Consider the following 16,761-nt stretch of genomic DNA (forward strand, 5'->3'; position numbering starts at 1 on the left):
AGCAAATGATTAAAAGTATTTTTCGTCTTGTTTCCAGGAAACTACAAAATTCCAAAAGAAAAGCCTAAAAAGGCCATTGCCGCCGACAGTTTACTTTTCTCATTTGTTACCTCCTCACGAATCAATGCATAACACCCCTCCCGTTCACTCAAAGAGAGTCGCTAACATTTGTTTACTTTGCATTTCCTCCAAACGGAAGTTTTCTTTTATATTCAAAAGCGCATGCGCAGGGGCTGTTTCCAAGACCTCTATAAATAAGGGAGTCCTCCAAAAATAGTTGGACTTGAATGCTGTTCGTGCTTCTGAAACATTGACTGAAGAGACTCCTTTAGAAGGTAATTTTACATTCACTCAGACTGACTCTTCATCCTTTACTCAACTCACGTTCTTCAGTATTTGCATTTGATATGGCCTCTTTTCCTGGATTGTCTTACGATATCTGCCGCAAAAACATAGTTTGCATATTTTGGTAGCAATTATAGGGACATTGCGGACTTTATCTGTATAGGTCGGCCGTTAATTTCAAATTTTGTCGAACCAATTTCATAAATCTGATATTACCTCGTGAACCGGCCTAATATGTTTTGGCGTGTGGAAAAGCTTGTCATTTTCAAAATTTCTAAACGAGTCTCCAGAATCCTGTGAAAATGCCTCGGAAATTATAATCTCTATCTTTCTCTAAACTTAAATCGGATATCAATTCATTCTACTTCTTATGTTAGAGGGGCCAAACAGTACAGGCCGTATATATGCTGTTGGAGGAGCCAACAATGTAACTGCAAGTTTTTATAATATTTATTTATCTCCATCCAAGTCCATCAAATGAAAATGCTCCCTTTCACTGCTAAATGGAAGCTCCAGAGCTTTTTATATTAAAATCTCTACATACTATCTCTGATTCTGCGGTAAAAGTGACGCACGTAAATAGTAGACGCCCTTTTGTTGTGTGGTCTAAAATACTTCGTTTTTTCTTCTTATATTCCATGAAAAGTGCAAAATTCATTTGTATTCTCTAAGCCTTTTCTTTATGCAACAAATTTTAGTACCCTAGAAAATAGTTGCGAAACAGTTTCCGCAACTTGGGCAGAAACAATTTATCCAAAATTCTAATGTGAATTTACAGTGTCATTCGTTTTCCTGAGAGTCATGGGTTCCATTTGAATGATTTTCACCTGTCTTGGCATGATATTCCTTACGATGCATCAGATCAAGCCTAGTAAGGGATATACTTTACGCAAATTTTAAATTTTTCTTGGCCAATTACTCATCAATCCTGCCATGCATAAGTTTCATAGGAAAGTGTCCTCAGATATTCTTGACAAATTTTCCACTCAGATATCTTAGCTAGTACACAAACGTGGTGTTTAATCTCAAATTTGATTTCGTGACGCTATAAAAAAATTGAGTTACTGCTAAAGATTATAATCGCTCACTCTACGGTGGACACTGTCGCTGCTTGCTCAATGGCAATTGCTTGGAAAATCTTGAAAATTTGTCACCAATCATCTATATTTATTACCAATGAAAAGCATCGTTTTATTTCTCTATTTAATTAACATCCGAAAACTAAATGGATATTTTTATCTTCCAATTTTTTTATTTTGATAAGAATCTACTAATTAATCAATTTCATTGCAGGTCACAACAAATAATGAGTGTTAATTCGGTACTACATTATTTTTCTTCTAGGGTTATCATAATCGTTTCGAAGTATGGGGTTAAGAATGTCAGCTTCCCTGAGCTTCCTTGTCACAGCATTATTGGCGGTGGTCTTTAAAACACCAGGATCCAATTCCCAAATAGTAAGAGTTGGCAACTGCCCGAATCCGAATGTAACTCCTCCTAATCCAGCCTTAACATTGACTACGGTACGTATAAGAAACGGTTTCATCTCCTGAAAATAAGACTGCTGGTCATGTGAAAAAACTATATTCTTTTCTCTCAATAATAGCATATGTTGGTGAAATAAAAATTTGAGAGGCATCATGCCGCAACAATCGCTGTATGTGTTACTTCGAATAAAGTCTAAACTCTAGGATATTGTTATCAACTTTACTAAATCTTATTTTAAAATTTATCTAAAATTTTTTTTTAAATCAACCGGGGAGTCGTCACACATTTTAAAGTTACCTTGATATCACCCAGTGACGAAACCATAGTCCGCTTTAATTGATACACATGTGGAAAAAGTATAGTCCATTCTTGAGATTGGATTCTGTTCCAAAAGTCTTCCATACAAGGTGTCTCAGGAAGAAAATTGTTATAATTTTTTGTCTTATAAACATGGGGTTGCAATTCCTTAGTCACTGCGATAATAGCAATTCCTCAGTTACTGAGTCACGTAAAGATTTTGTTGGGCAAATTTTGCAAATCCCATTAAAATACTGAATAATGTACTGTAAAATGATCACAGGATAGTAATACTCGTGCTAATTGTGTTTGAGATATGTTCCGCTCGTTTTACTCTACCTACGAAGAGAATGGTGGCTGATATTTACAATTGCCTCCGCATAATAGTAGATATTACAACTTTAAAAGACACATTTATTTACGATAAGAGCTTCATTTTTACAGGGATAAAATAAAAATTTTCACAAATAATTTTTAGGATAATTTATTTTGTTCGTTTCAGTACACATCATTTCTCTATCGTTATTTGCTCTGATGATATGGAAACTTTGGAAACTGGAAAAAGTGATGCCATGACCGTTTAGCAGCATTCCACAAGCAATGGGGAGATATTTGTTTTCCCCTCCTTCTGAGGCCATTAGCTACAATAACGGAAGCTTGACAGAGAGATAAGCAACTTTATGTGAATGAATACACCGAAATTTCTAGGTATTATGTAATAAAATCATCTATTAAAGTATGGAAACAAGAGCTTTGAGCTATTTTCAACAACACAATATTCAGTGCCGGCCCCAACTTTTTTCTTGTGTTTCAATTCCTTAACGATTTCAGTCCGAAGATAAAAATATTAACTTTGCCGTGATCCGTCATTTAGGCTTCGAAGAGCTACGTTTAGTCTAAAAGAATCAAAATAAGTCCTTATGGAAAAAGACTTTAATGCCGACATCCGTAGACTATGCTCAGGTCAGGAGGAAGTAAAAGGCTGCGGCGCTGGCAGTATTATTACGTAGATTTCACAAAGCATTGTTTTGAGAATCTTTTTTGCTAACTATTACACATTTTTTTATTTCTATGGCTGATTAAAAACGCTACAGGTTAAACGTGTGTATAGAAACGTGCATTTAAACAAACGATTCATAAGGCCACAGGAGGATAAATTTAGGCTATTTTTACTAAGTGGGACATTTTTTTACTAGTGTTACTACTGTTTACAGGTAAATGATTTATTTTAGTTCCAAAGGGAGGGAACTTTCTGTCCGCGCGTCAAGTTATGTTCGACTAGGATTAGCGGTTTTTAAGTTGTGGTGCCGCTGATAGTACTAGTTACAGTGTAGTAGAAGGGAAAACATTTAGGCGGTACTCACCCAAAATTTGCCAACAGCTTAACATGTATTATACCGATTTAAAAATGTAGTCTAACCGGTACGCTTATAGCTGGTATCTATTTAGCGGGTACGCCTTAATATCCCGTACCGGCCCAACTACAGCACTAATTATTTACGTGAAAAATTTCACTTAGCAACGAAAAAAATTTTGTTAGTTTTGAACGCGTGTCCCAATTGTACCAGCTCCGTATATTCTGGAGAGGCTCGGATCTGGGCTGAGTCGGCGCGTTATCTATAGATGATGCTCGGTTTCAAAGTGTTAAGCTCTATGCATATATTTTTCTCTGAGGTGATAGATCGCGCACTGGTAGTCAGAACTCAGAATCAAGTCAATGAAACTAATGCAAATTCTTCTTACAGCTTGTTGACGAATCCCCATGGTTCGTTACGCATCGAACAAAATCTTTTTTTGGCCTGAAACCTTACTGCGAGACGTTTCAATTTACTGAAAAACAGGGCGCCATGAATACTTTAGAAGTTGTCATCACAGGAAATATCCCACTGTGAGTATCGCTTTTCTTTCGTCTCATATCTGAATCCTCGTATTTGTATAGCCTAGTTTTATTGATATAAGGAAATTAACTCTAACAATTTATCCATTTTTATGACAAAATTAATGTAATTTTTTGACCTTTCGTTAACACATTCTAAATTATAAATAATGAGTGGATTTAATTTGTATTTTGAGCCCTTCTGGTGCAGTCGTGTTTCTAACCATGGAAGCTTAATCGTATTCTTGTAGTTTAATTATAAAATTTCTTTTAATTTTACCAATGTTATTACTAACTCCTAATCATATCTAAATAACTTCAGAATATAGAGAAATTATGACTTGAATATATTCAATCTGACTATCATGTTTCGATTTAAAGTACTTAATTTGCATTTTTTAAAGGTACGACTAATTTAGATTGAGCATATGTATCTATAGGAAGGGTTTTCAGGTCACAACTTTGCAGTCAATCTACCTAATCATACCAGTTCTATCTGTCATTCACAAGTCACATGAAACAGTAAAATAGTTTATTTCAAAGTGTTTATTTCTTTGGTGCAACACATTCCGATACATCCGGATCGAAGATTTAAAATTATTTTTATGAAATCATTGTACTTGTGGATAAAGATACATGTCGGTGTTATCCTCGTGCCGCAGTACAGACTTCAGGAAAATGAATTAGTACTGAGTGCATACCTAAGCCCTTTCTGCTGCAGTTTAGTGCTCACTAAATAGCGTACTATTAGTATTTGAACAATTATATCGGTAAATTTGCATCATTATATTTTCAGCAAGTTATTAACAATTATTAATGGGGTCTTTCATTTCAGTTTCAATAGAGTTACGATCAATGGTGAAATGACTACAACGCCTCCGGGTTTCCAGAGATATACGGTGACATTTAAAAGAACAGGTGAGTAGAAATCCACTCTCAAGATATAGATGGCTGGATTGATGATTTTGAAACGGTAGCGTTAAAATTAAAATAACTAAAAATCAATACTAAGCCGCTAACACTACTGCAACGAAACTATTCACCAAAGGCTAATTATATTCTCAAATGTAAGCATACCGGAACCTGCCACGATGATAATTTTACGAAGTCACCTGCAATACAAAAATTGTGCGAATAATTCTCAGATAAGAAATCGTTCCTCTTGACCAGCATTCGAACACAAATCTTCCAATTTCCGGTCAAGTGTTTGAGATAGTTAAATATCCACTGCTAAGCTGGCTAATGCCTCGGTAATACCTCGGTAGCTTCAATGGCTACAGCCAATTTTGGCATGTGACACGAAACGAAAATGTTCCGTTTCGACCCGGCGGTAAACGAAAATAAGAGGCCTAGGTTTAGTTTCGATACCGCACGAAATTAAAATCACCAAGCAATTTATTTGCGATCCGGGACGAAACTTTACCCTCTGGAACAAAACGAAAATAATCTAACTACGCCGCTCATACTTATGGTTCAACCCCAAAGGTTGAGAGGAGGGGGACAAGAGAGAATACTTTCGACTCATTACGGTTGACATACGTGTAAAGAAGTTAAAACCTCGAGCTTGAAAATCTATTGGCCAGTTTGCGTTTACCTTTATCATGTTAGTGGTAAAAATATGAGTGCCCCACGCAACTAATGCGGTTAGCCGAGCCTAGCATACCATTAGTGCGTACCGTCTTCTTATATATAAGAAGTATTCTTCGTACTCGGTGTGTGGGTCGAAACTAAACTGCTCGAAGGTAAAGCATGTGGTCGCTGCGGTGCAAAACGTTATCTACGATTGGTTTCATCCCAGAGTTTTAGTTCAGTTTTTACCCAAGGTGTTTTGACTGTGATATCGCTTGGACCCCGAGTTCAGCTCCCAGGGTTTAAATCCATTTCGTTTCGTATCTACATTCCGCTCCTGAGAACGAAACTATTCAAAGTTTACTGGTTTATACTTTCGTTTCGTTCAACTAGCCAAACCTGGCTAAAGCACCCAGCCAAATTATTGGGAAAACCGGGTTCGACCCTCGATCTAGGCGAATGTTTTTTTTCTCTCTGGGTTTTTCTCGAAATTCTTTCTCAAAACTTTTACAATATTCTACTTTTGGCCACTCATGTTTATACTAAAATGGCAGTCCATGATACTCTTAAGAGCTTTTCTAGTTTTGGAGAAGTATTACAAAATGAATGGACTGAGAATCGTACTCCACATAAGTCCACAGTTCAAAAACCTAAGTTAGCTTTGCCGGTTAAGTATAATTTATTTTTTAAATATTGAACCCAAAGGATTTTAGGACAAAATTTTGACCTAGCATTTTTAATCATTTAAGTAACATAATAACATAAATATACTAAAATGCTTTAGCCATAGTTTTGAGATCTATCTGCGTTGCCAAGGAAAACGTTTTACGATTCCATAGTCATTGTACTTTATTTACCTTATGAGCATTTTCAAGCTCATGTGTTATCCATAAGTGACCAATAAATACTAAAGCAAGCACAAGTAAGAAGAATGACCAATAACATAAGAAAAACACATTACATGTATTTCGTAGAAAAACTTGAAATGACAGAAAAATTTCCCTATTTAAACGATTTTTTCATTCTATTGTTTTTTGATATTTAAAATAAGGTATCTAAAAGTATTAATAAGCATTCAACTTTCTGAAATCTTCATCATCTTTAAAAATGAACTGGACAATTATATTTCATGCTCCAATTCACTTCTTGATTCTACGAATCATTGACCTTAAATGTGTTGATATATCTGTGATTTAAAAAAATGCTTCTGTTACTTTTCTGTACACCTTTATTAAAATAAATGGTGCATTGAATCTCCTTTCAAAGGAGAAATGAGAATGAAACCAATTTTCTTTTCCTACTTTATTTCAGTGTTGTCTACCCTGGTACTACCGAATCTCCTTTCTTCGCAATACATTATCCTTGGCACCAACGGCAATCCACCCACCTTGGCTGTTATTTATTCATGTAACCAAAGTGGCTCATTCTTTGTAGGTAAGTCAGGGGCGCCGACTTAAAAAAAATATTGGGGGGGCCCATATCGGGGGTCTTACCCCGGGAAGAGGTTAAATTCAAAGTGTTTCTCAGCACCGTGACACTATCATAATTCACACCACTTGCTTAGTACCTGCTTAGTACCTTAAAATTATTTGTTTTAACACATTATTGAATGCATTTTAAAAGGTGTCTATCGTCAAACATGGGAAAATAACAATATATTTTGTGATTTTCCCTAAGCATAATATAACTTAATTATTTTCTTGAATTATTGAGGGGGCTCAGCCCCCCCTAACGGATCTTTGAGGGGGCTCGGGCCCCCTCAGGCCCCATGGAGTCGGCGCCGCTGAGGTAAGTAAAAGATCAGTATTTGCTAGCTAGAGGCGTTTTAGTTTATTTTTCTAGATATCATTGGCGTTGTGATTTAATATAGCCAATTATCCATCAATAGCTTTAACCTAGGTCATTGAAGTTATAAACAATTTGGGATGTCACCGCGTCAAATTTCAGGCGGCCCCAGCGTCTCCCGACAGGTGCTCGCGCATTTTTAAGGGAATCTGTTGCAGTTCAAATTACATCAGATTCCGTAGAAAATTCAACCGGCAATAGACCTGCATCGGTCGCCAAACGTTGGGGCCACTCGAAAATTGACGCGGCGACATAGTTTAAAGAGTTTTTAACTGCCATTACGAGAACCCACGAAAGTTTTAACGAAGAATTTTGGTTTAAATTAGGAATGGAATCTTATCACTATATACATTACACTATATTCTTTCAATTAATATAATGCGTCGCAAAAGTTTAAAAAAGATGAGTATATTTCGTAATTTGCCTATCACTACACAATTATTAGCGGGGGGGGTGGAATTGAGTCTTACCATCTCATGCCGTGGGCCCGGTTTCACATCCCGGCAGATATTCAAAGGTTTCTCGATACCTACTGGAGTGCTTTGTGGGGGACATTTCTGGTACAGCACTGCGTTCGTCAAATGGGACGCTTACCTGTGGTCTAATTGGCGCATTTCACGGATGCTAATGGCGAAGCCGGGATTCCTTATACCCTTTTTTTCATACCCTTCCCTAATGGTGCGCATGACCTAATCTGTGAGTTGCCCACTCTGAGTAATACACTGTACCTTTCAAAATTACACTTTATAGTACGTACGTCCCCTATGTCATAGTTTTTTTTCGTCGCCCAGATATTTTGTGTTTTTAATCCAGATTTACTCTGCATTAATGGAAACCTGACTCTCCCTCTCCTTAGCAATGTACATAACAAACTTGCCACACAAATCCTTAACATTCAGCGTTTCTAACACGTTTCGAAACATGAAATAATTATTGCTGCTAATGAAGTCTCACATTTGTCTTCAATGTTCCTGGGAGACGTGCATTTGATGCACGGTCTGATAATACGGATTTTACATCCCCTTAAGATATATTTCACATGCAATCCCTACCTGATAGCAAAAACAGCGCGAGGAAAATGATGAAGGAAATTTTTTTAGCAAAAGATCTCCGTCCGGGACCAAGAGACAAGTACTTTGGAGAGTCCAATTTCAATTAAAAGAATTCAGTGAGTGGGCCACTGGCGTAAGCGAAGCTTCGCAAACCTGAATGTGTGTGTGATTGAGACCTACGTGGTAATTTGTTCCTTAGAGCAAATCTGCTAGGTGAGTGAGTGAGCTGCGCGATTGTTTTGTTCAAAGTGTTTTAGCTTAATGCTCGTGTATCACCCAGCTCGCAGCCTTTAAACTTCCAACCTATGCCCAGGCAAGACTATGGCACTGGGGAATTTGTTTTATTTCAAGTGTTCAACAGCCGTAGATCGCTCAATTACTTGTATTTACTCTTTTTTAGGACTGTTGAACATTTCAAATAAAATAAAAGTTTTAACTGAAAAAAATAATATTTGCATAATTTATGAATGTAATTATACATTTCCAAAATCACGCACTGATTTAGAATTCGTTATTAATGTATTGATTCTCTATGATATTTTTCGCAGAATCGGCATACGTTTTGTCCAGGACGAGATTCATCAATACTGCAGACCTTGACACTGCGAGGGGTATTCTCACCGGAGCTGGATTGTCCAATACTCTCAGGGAGGCGGAGCAAACAGTCTGTTCGACATAATATATGTAAAAAATGGGCCACGTACCTACTTTGTTCTTTCTTAATCATTTTATCTAAGTTAAAAATGGGAGAAAATTGTCCCATATTCTTCCGGACAATGAACAATATCAATAAATTGGTTAAGTCCTCAAAAAATTGCTGACTGAGTTATTATTGAAAAAAATGTAAACATTTATGATGAGTTTTTGCAAATCTAGAGCCTTGATTTTAGCGCAAGTTAGGGTAGAGCCCTCCTAAGACCAAGCTACAGCAACGTAAATTTCATACACTTACGGTAGAAAGACTATTCACTTTCCCTGGTGTTTTCTGCCAAGTTTTATAAAAAGCTTCAACCGGGACTCGAGCAAGGAACCCTCAATCAGCCGCTTCACGCTCGGCATATTATTAAGTCATCGAGCCATATCAAAACACAGAAATATATATTGTAGCTACTTCCACAGCGCAAACTTTCAGGGAGAATTTTGACAATTCGAGCAGAAAGGTTATTAAGAGCAGAAGAATTTACCAAAACTTACATTTCTGTAACAGGTTTTCATATTGAAAGGCGAGGGAATGTGAATATGATGAAGTATGAAAAATAGAAATATAGTTTTTGGAAATGGTATGCTTTTGAATACTCCATGAATATTATTTAAATTCAATACTTGCGTTAAACACATTGTAATATAATATTTAAGTGTGCTATATTATACAAATAATTAATGAAAAAAATTGATTTCGACCTTAAAAATGTGTGTTTAATTTTACTCGCGACATTTGCAAATTGTTAAAGAGGTAACTTGTCGGCGGTGGTTCGCACTGAAAAAATCATTGACTCAAGTAATGAAATGTCGACAATAAATATGCAACAATTTTACTGGAAGGATGGTGTGATTCTTTTTTAAAAACTGTCCACATAAAACCTTCCACTCAATTTCTTTAATACATTCTCAAACTGGCCTCCCCAACCAGAATGTGTAAATTTCCACGCCTTCGGCTAAGTTCGGGTTGACCAAAACTGTCACCTATCCAAACCAACTTTCGGATCAACTCACTTAGTGAGTGATTTTCAATTTAAATTATGACTCTTGAAAGTTGAATGAATATGCCTATGTACTTCTGTTTTATGCTACGTCAGATGAATTCACATCATTATAAGATAGCTCTTAACAATGATGTGTAAAAATCGAAACCGGTTGAGCATATTAAACAATATGAAAAACAGCTTTTTGCACCATTACTTCTTGCTATTGCAATTTAAATCAAAGGAGAGAAATTGCAGAAGTGAAAGCTACATCTCACTTTGAAGTTGAATTCAAGACGGTAATAGAGAAATTATTTAGAAAACAAGCATTCATTCATCACTGCAAGATAAAAATAAATAAATAAATGTCTGCCTTTAAGATAGCAAATAGCAATAGCAAAAAAATAAAGATGCAAGACAAAAAATATCCTAATTTAGTATTGTTAAATGAGCATTAATTTTTGGAAACGTATTTAAAATTAACGGAATGAAATTGAAAAAAAAAATCTTACTCAATGCCAATGACACACGCCACAAAAATCACCTGACATCGGAATTGGTATACTCACATACAGAGGGAAGAATATGGGTAAAATATATTCAATATACTACAATGATGGGTACATATTTTTATCTTCATTGCTTTAACCGTGGTAAAAGCAGCTAAAGGAATATTCCAGAAGCAGTGAATACAATAATAACACAAGTACAATGTGCAATGCAAAGTGAGGGCTATATGGGCTAAGATATTTAATACGAGTGCACTAGCAGATGCCAAATTTCAATGAAATGCATATGCATACAAGAAAATAACTAGCATGCATATCAAAGTAATTTAATCTTCAAATACATTTTCTTCAAATCTTCAAAGAAGATGATAATGAAGAACAAAAGGTGATTGCAAGTTGATGAATGATAAGAAAGGAAAGTTTTTCAGTATACATACTTGAAAAAATATGCCTATTTTATTTAACCCATAAAAATATCTTCCATTGATAGAATCACCAATGTTTGATTATAGTACCCATAATTGGACTTCACTGTTATGTGAATCATACAAAAATAATTTGCCTGATATATTGCATCTGCAATTGCAAACCTAATGCCGCTTAAAATGTAAATGTTGGGACCGAAATGGTTGCTTTGTATATTATGCGTCAAAGAACAAGAAATTATCTAGATTCAGTAGGCTTGGGCTCACTGCAGTAACTACCAGAAAATGTAGTACTGCATACCGTTGTGCGATAACATGTCAAAGTCAAAGAGCTACCACTTATAACTGAAAAATGAGGCTATGTAATCATCATTGCAAAATATACCGATTTGTAAGATGATGGTGGTAATGGAAAACACGCACCTTGTTATTGATTTGAATATTCGTGCAGCATTGCTTTACGGTGTGCAAAAAGAGGACTCCGTTCCAAATGAGGATAAAGAAAATTTTCAATCAATGAGGAACGTTAAAAAGAATATCATTATTTCTATTAAGAACGGAAATCAGACAATGCAGTTCAGTCCCATATTCAACATGAATTATTCATTCAATTTGAAGGCCTGACCTGTAAATTTCTCCCAGGCGAAATCCGAACCCATGGACTTCGATTATGCAGTCAAGAATATGACCATGCCGCCACCCTGGCCGTCACAATAACACGATAAGATGAATAAACAAGGATGCGATGTTTCGAAGTACGTGGGTCATTTTCCCATAATCGTACAAAATTATGTCCATGGACTGCCATAAAAAAACCAAAACTGTTAAATCAAAAATAAAAGGGCATATTATTTTATGCACCCTGTTATTAATTTAAGTGACAAATTAGGAAAGAAAAAATTATATTGCTCAAATTTAATGCCCACAGACTATGAACCATCATGTCCATGGACAGTCCCACACACATTTACGGAGAGATGTTTATTGTGTTAACAACCTTTACTAAATAATTTATAATAAAATCTATGATTAAACAGTTAACAGCAATATAAACATTCCGAAGTAGTGCACAAAGGTTAAGAAAAGACTTCGCTGTTTCACAAAATTAAATATATTTGCGACCGGTTTCGTTATATAAATATACTTTATTTTGTGAAACAGCAACGTCTTTCTTAACCTTAGTGCATCATGAAGGATTTTCACCATGTTACGCCAACCACCATCGCATTTCCGAAGTAGTGTTTTTTGGGATGCTCTTATTCCATGATATTTATTACAAAATAAAATTAAACATTTGTCCTACCCAAAAAAGCAATGTTCATGGACACACAGAAAAAAGGGGGAATTATTCATAGGAGATGGTGGCTGCCCTGTATAACCAGTGTGAAGAAAAGAGGATGTTCAGCTATACTGGGTTGTTTGCTTTAATACTTGGCTAAGTGAATGTTTTTAACGCTGGAAGAAAAATTTCTTGGAAAAAAGTGCAAATCTGTGGACAAGTAAAAATTAGTAAAGTAAAATATTTTACTAATTACAACTGAGATGTCTTTAACAGCTATAAGATTCAAGTTCAAAGTAGTAAGGACAGTGTCCTAACTTATATCAGTCCCAACTATAACTTAATGTATAGGAAATCGTCATGTCCGTGGACATCATTTCCGTAGACACCATACCCGCGGACGTCATGCCCGTGGACATAATGTTCGTGAACTCTGCAGTCCATGGGTATGCCAGATGGAAACGGACATGATGATACACTATGCCTAGTTACAGATGGTCCAATGACAAATAAAACAAATATTTTCTCGTCAGTAAACACAATATTCCTTTCCTGCTGTGCCCGTGGAAGTAAATATTATGTCCGTAGACGGCACAAAAGTAAAAATTAAAAACAAACTGTAAATAATACTGAAGATCTATGCCATATACGTCATTAGATTGTATGCTTGAAAAAATGTAATAACACAAAATTGGTTCCAATGTAAAACAAAAATTAATTTTGTTTTAATTTTGCCTGTAGAAGTACGTAATGTTGGATATTGACCCATGTATGGTCCGTTAAAGATATTTCGAGACCATGATGCTAACAACACATTATTTAAATAGGATTTTTGGAGTGAAAAACCTGAATGAGAATATAATAAAAGTATGCATTGTATGACTTAGGCTTCTCTCAATATAAGTTTCAATCCGGTATTTTGAATGAAAATAATTTTAGTTAGTGTACCTACACGATATTCTTGACAGAATATCAATTTTTTTCTCACGGAACAAAATTTATAATGACTTTATGACTTTTTATGACTTAGGCTTCTCTCAATATAAGTTTCAATCCGGTATTTTGAATGAAAATAATTTTAGTTAGTGTACCTACACGATATTCCTGACAGAATATCAATTTTTTTCTTACGGAACAAAATTTATAATTGTAGCGGAAGGAATAGCCATATGAAATGCGAGCTGCAAAGTTCCTACATTGGGCATATCTCATCGCCAGAAGTGTAAGTTGATGAATCAATAAATAAATACTCCGTCTTTTTCAGGTACCAGACTTCCGTTTTTATATGCATCGCTATTCCTTTTTTAAATATCTAACCGTAAAAAAATTTAATCTTTTATTTTCCACAATAGTAAGGCTAAGTACAGCTAAAAGAGTATATTATTCAATGAATCTGCCAGAAAGAAACAGGAAAACTAATTCTTTCAGTAAGCGGCCGTTAATCGGCCGTTTCCTTAAAGCAGGAATATTCTGTCTGATTTGACAGTAGTGGATAATTGTATGATTCATAAAACTTATGAAATTCTTTTCTGAATAGAAAAGAACTATCCATGCTTAAAAATTAATTCCTTTACTAAAATTTAGCATGTGTTATTATTATATCTATGACAACTATTACCAAAATAGAGTCACAAAAGTATATTTTGTAGGAATGCAGTTCGTTTTAAGTAGATTTCAATATGGATTAACCAGATGCTAGAAAGCGGCGAATTTATATAGCAAAACCTAAATGTCCACGTTGAGTGTGAAAATGGCGTGGGTCACCATGTCCTGATATCGCTATTTAGTGAAAATATTTAATGAATAGATAACAAGAAATTTCTACACCAAATTTAAAATTCATTAGCCCACTCTCTTCTGCCATAATTGAACATAACCAAGGAAATATGCTTGTAAAGAGGAAAAGAAAAATAATCATGAAAAAATAGAAACAGTACGAGAATGACAGTAGAAGACCGAAAACGCATTGCAGGCATCCTCAGAGATGCTCGGTGATTCAGCTGTCTCCCCAGGATAAAATTGAAAAGAACAAAAATCTGTGAGTGACACATGGCCCGTATATTTCCAAATTGGAATGTTCCCAATGAGTGGCATGTTTCCCGTCATATCTCCTTCCAAGTATTTGAATAAACGACAGAAACTTAACAAAGCACGATCGGCTGTATAACGTTCCACTGGATATGCTTTGTAATAATATTTTTGTGTCAATGCATCCGTAATCATATTTGGTTCCTCGATATCGCATTCAAGTGCCAATACCAGCGTTCATTTATATTGGAATTTTTGATAAATATACAATAGAAAGATCCCAAGGTGAAGGTATAAATTCAATATTTATAATGCTAAATAAAGGATGCACTAGAATATTTTCTTTTCATTGCCTGATCCAGCCACTGATGCCACCAGAATTACAGAGATGGTGCACGTAAACCAATTTTCGTGAATATTTACAGCCTTAGGTTTATTGCACGGAAAAAAATAATCAAAAATATAACATTTTTAAAGAGCCTTAATAATGCCATGTTTCAGCGGGTATTATCCAGTCACTTTAAGAATGAGATTCATTCAAGTAGGGAATAAATATAATCCTGGGGTGTATTTAAAGGAGGAGGCGATTGATGGCTAAACGTCACTTGCTTTATGACTATATCGTATGATGGAGATGACATAGACATCGGCATAATCCTTCTCTTAAAAAAATGCGCCGAGGGGATTATAACGTTCAATTCAACTGGAAGACTGCTGAATATTAAGTATTGTTAAAACATCACCCAATCACTCACACAATCATCGGGCAACCTCTTATAGATATCCGCCACCAACGACATCTGATCCCAGGCCGTAGATACTGTAAAAAAAGAAATCATCACCCTAATATGAGAGGTAAAATACGTTGAGAATCGAGTCATACGCTGTAAATCATTTCGGTTATCACACTCAGATATTAGGTCGTATGCGTTCAAAACCGAGTTGTACGCTACAAATCAATTTCGTGGACATACCCTAAGCCCCTTCAACCTTCACAATTCTTGCTTCGAGTTGAGCGTCTGATTGTGAAAAGGCCTGGGTTTGTCCTTGCTGCGAATCCCCTCGTTTTTGAAAAGCAACACAGTATTTGTTTCGTATCTATGGTGTGATCCTTAACGTTATGGCCATTGCAGCGTTTATTTTCTGCTTTATGATATCTATGATTTTGACATAAAAAAACACGAAAAAAATCTTTAAACGAAAGCTTCATAGGAATGTATACGCCCTCACAAACGCTCATTTATTGGAATACGGCCTTCGATTCGCGGCGTACTACTTTTACCCTAATCTATCCTTTTCTTGATTTTTTAGAATAGGACAGCCAAATTTTCACTGCATCATTAAAAAAAAGTTTCATCTTACCTTTTTCCGCAGTGCAATATTTACATTCAATTTTGACAATGGTATTTTCTACCTCCCCATAAAATTTCAGGATTAAATTTTGTGTTTGAAGCATGCGCCAGGACACGGAAAGACACAAATTACGTAGCGCAGAATTAGGTATCAACTTTTAGATACAGCCCTGGCAATTTCAACTATCCATTGCGACTTTCATGACTTAAAGAGCTATATTGCAAAATAAAAATAGTGTCATACATTCCAAGTAAATTGCCTTCAAAGGTAACCCTCTATCACTTGGACCTGTGGTAAATTACCATTGGAAAAATTAAATTGTTTGGGTGCAATTTATCATCCTGCGCACTGAAGTGCTTTCATTGAATTTTACAGCTAAGGCTGGCAAAAAAACTTAATAATTATTATTATGTCATTTACACCAAGTATATTTCAACGAAAATGGTTTGTTTAATTCGATGATTTCGACACTTTGCAGTCTTATATAGTTCGAAACATAAAGATATTGCATTGGATTGTAAATAATTGTATTGTAATTGTAAATAATTCATTTAATTATTCAATGATCAGTCTGTGAATAATATATCCAATAGTAAGGACGATTAAGTTCTGTAGCCGACTACATCGATACTTCTTCGATTCGTACTTTTTTATGCGTTCCAATCATTTCTCTTTTTTTATCTTAGTCTTCCTACGAGTCATAATTCACACGATCGATAAATTTTTTTTTCATTGTTTATCCATACCAAAGCAGTACGAATACATCCACCCGAGAACTCTTGACTAAGTCGATTCGCCGGGAAATCACGAAATCTTTCTTCAGCCGTACTTAATCTGTTGCTGTTACCCTTTCACACTAGAATTTTTAGTAATTGTATTCATAATGACACCCGTCAATTTAAATGTAATTAAATCCATAATCCATCATGATCGTTGCATTTTCCAGCTAAATAACCTCAAAAGTAATTATTCCTGGTTTTCTAAAACTTGACGAAAACATAAAGGATCCCTAG

At 35.5% G+C, this 16,761-nt stretch overlaps 1 protein-coding gene across 1 annotated transcript; it reads left to right on the plus strand.

The window, feature by feature from the left end:
* Positions 1 to 282: 282 nt before the first annotated feature.
* LOC124153674 lies at positions 283 to 9,768 on the plus strand. Its single transcript, XM_046526975.1, has 6 exons — positions 283 to 335; positions 1,690 to 1,868; positions 3,876 to 4,018; positions 4,842 to 4,924; positions 6,887 to 7,009; positions 9,021 to 9,768. Exons 2-6 carry the CDS (start codon positions 1,713 to 1,715, stop codon positions 9,149 to 9,151), a joined length of 636 nt encoding a protein of 211 aa, XP_046382931.1. The 5' UTR covers positions 283 to 335; positions 1,690 to 1,712; the 3' UTR covers positions 9,152 to 9,768.
* Positions 9,769 to 16,761: the final 6,993 nt, after the last annotated feature.

This window comes from Ischnura elegans, chromosome 2 (genome assembly GCF_921293095.1).
Source record: "Ischnura elegans chromosome 2, ioIscEleg1.1, whole genome shotgun sequence".
Lineage (NCBI taxonomy): Eukaryota > Metazoa > Arthropoda > Insecta > Odonata > Coenagrionidae > Ischnura > Ischnura elegans.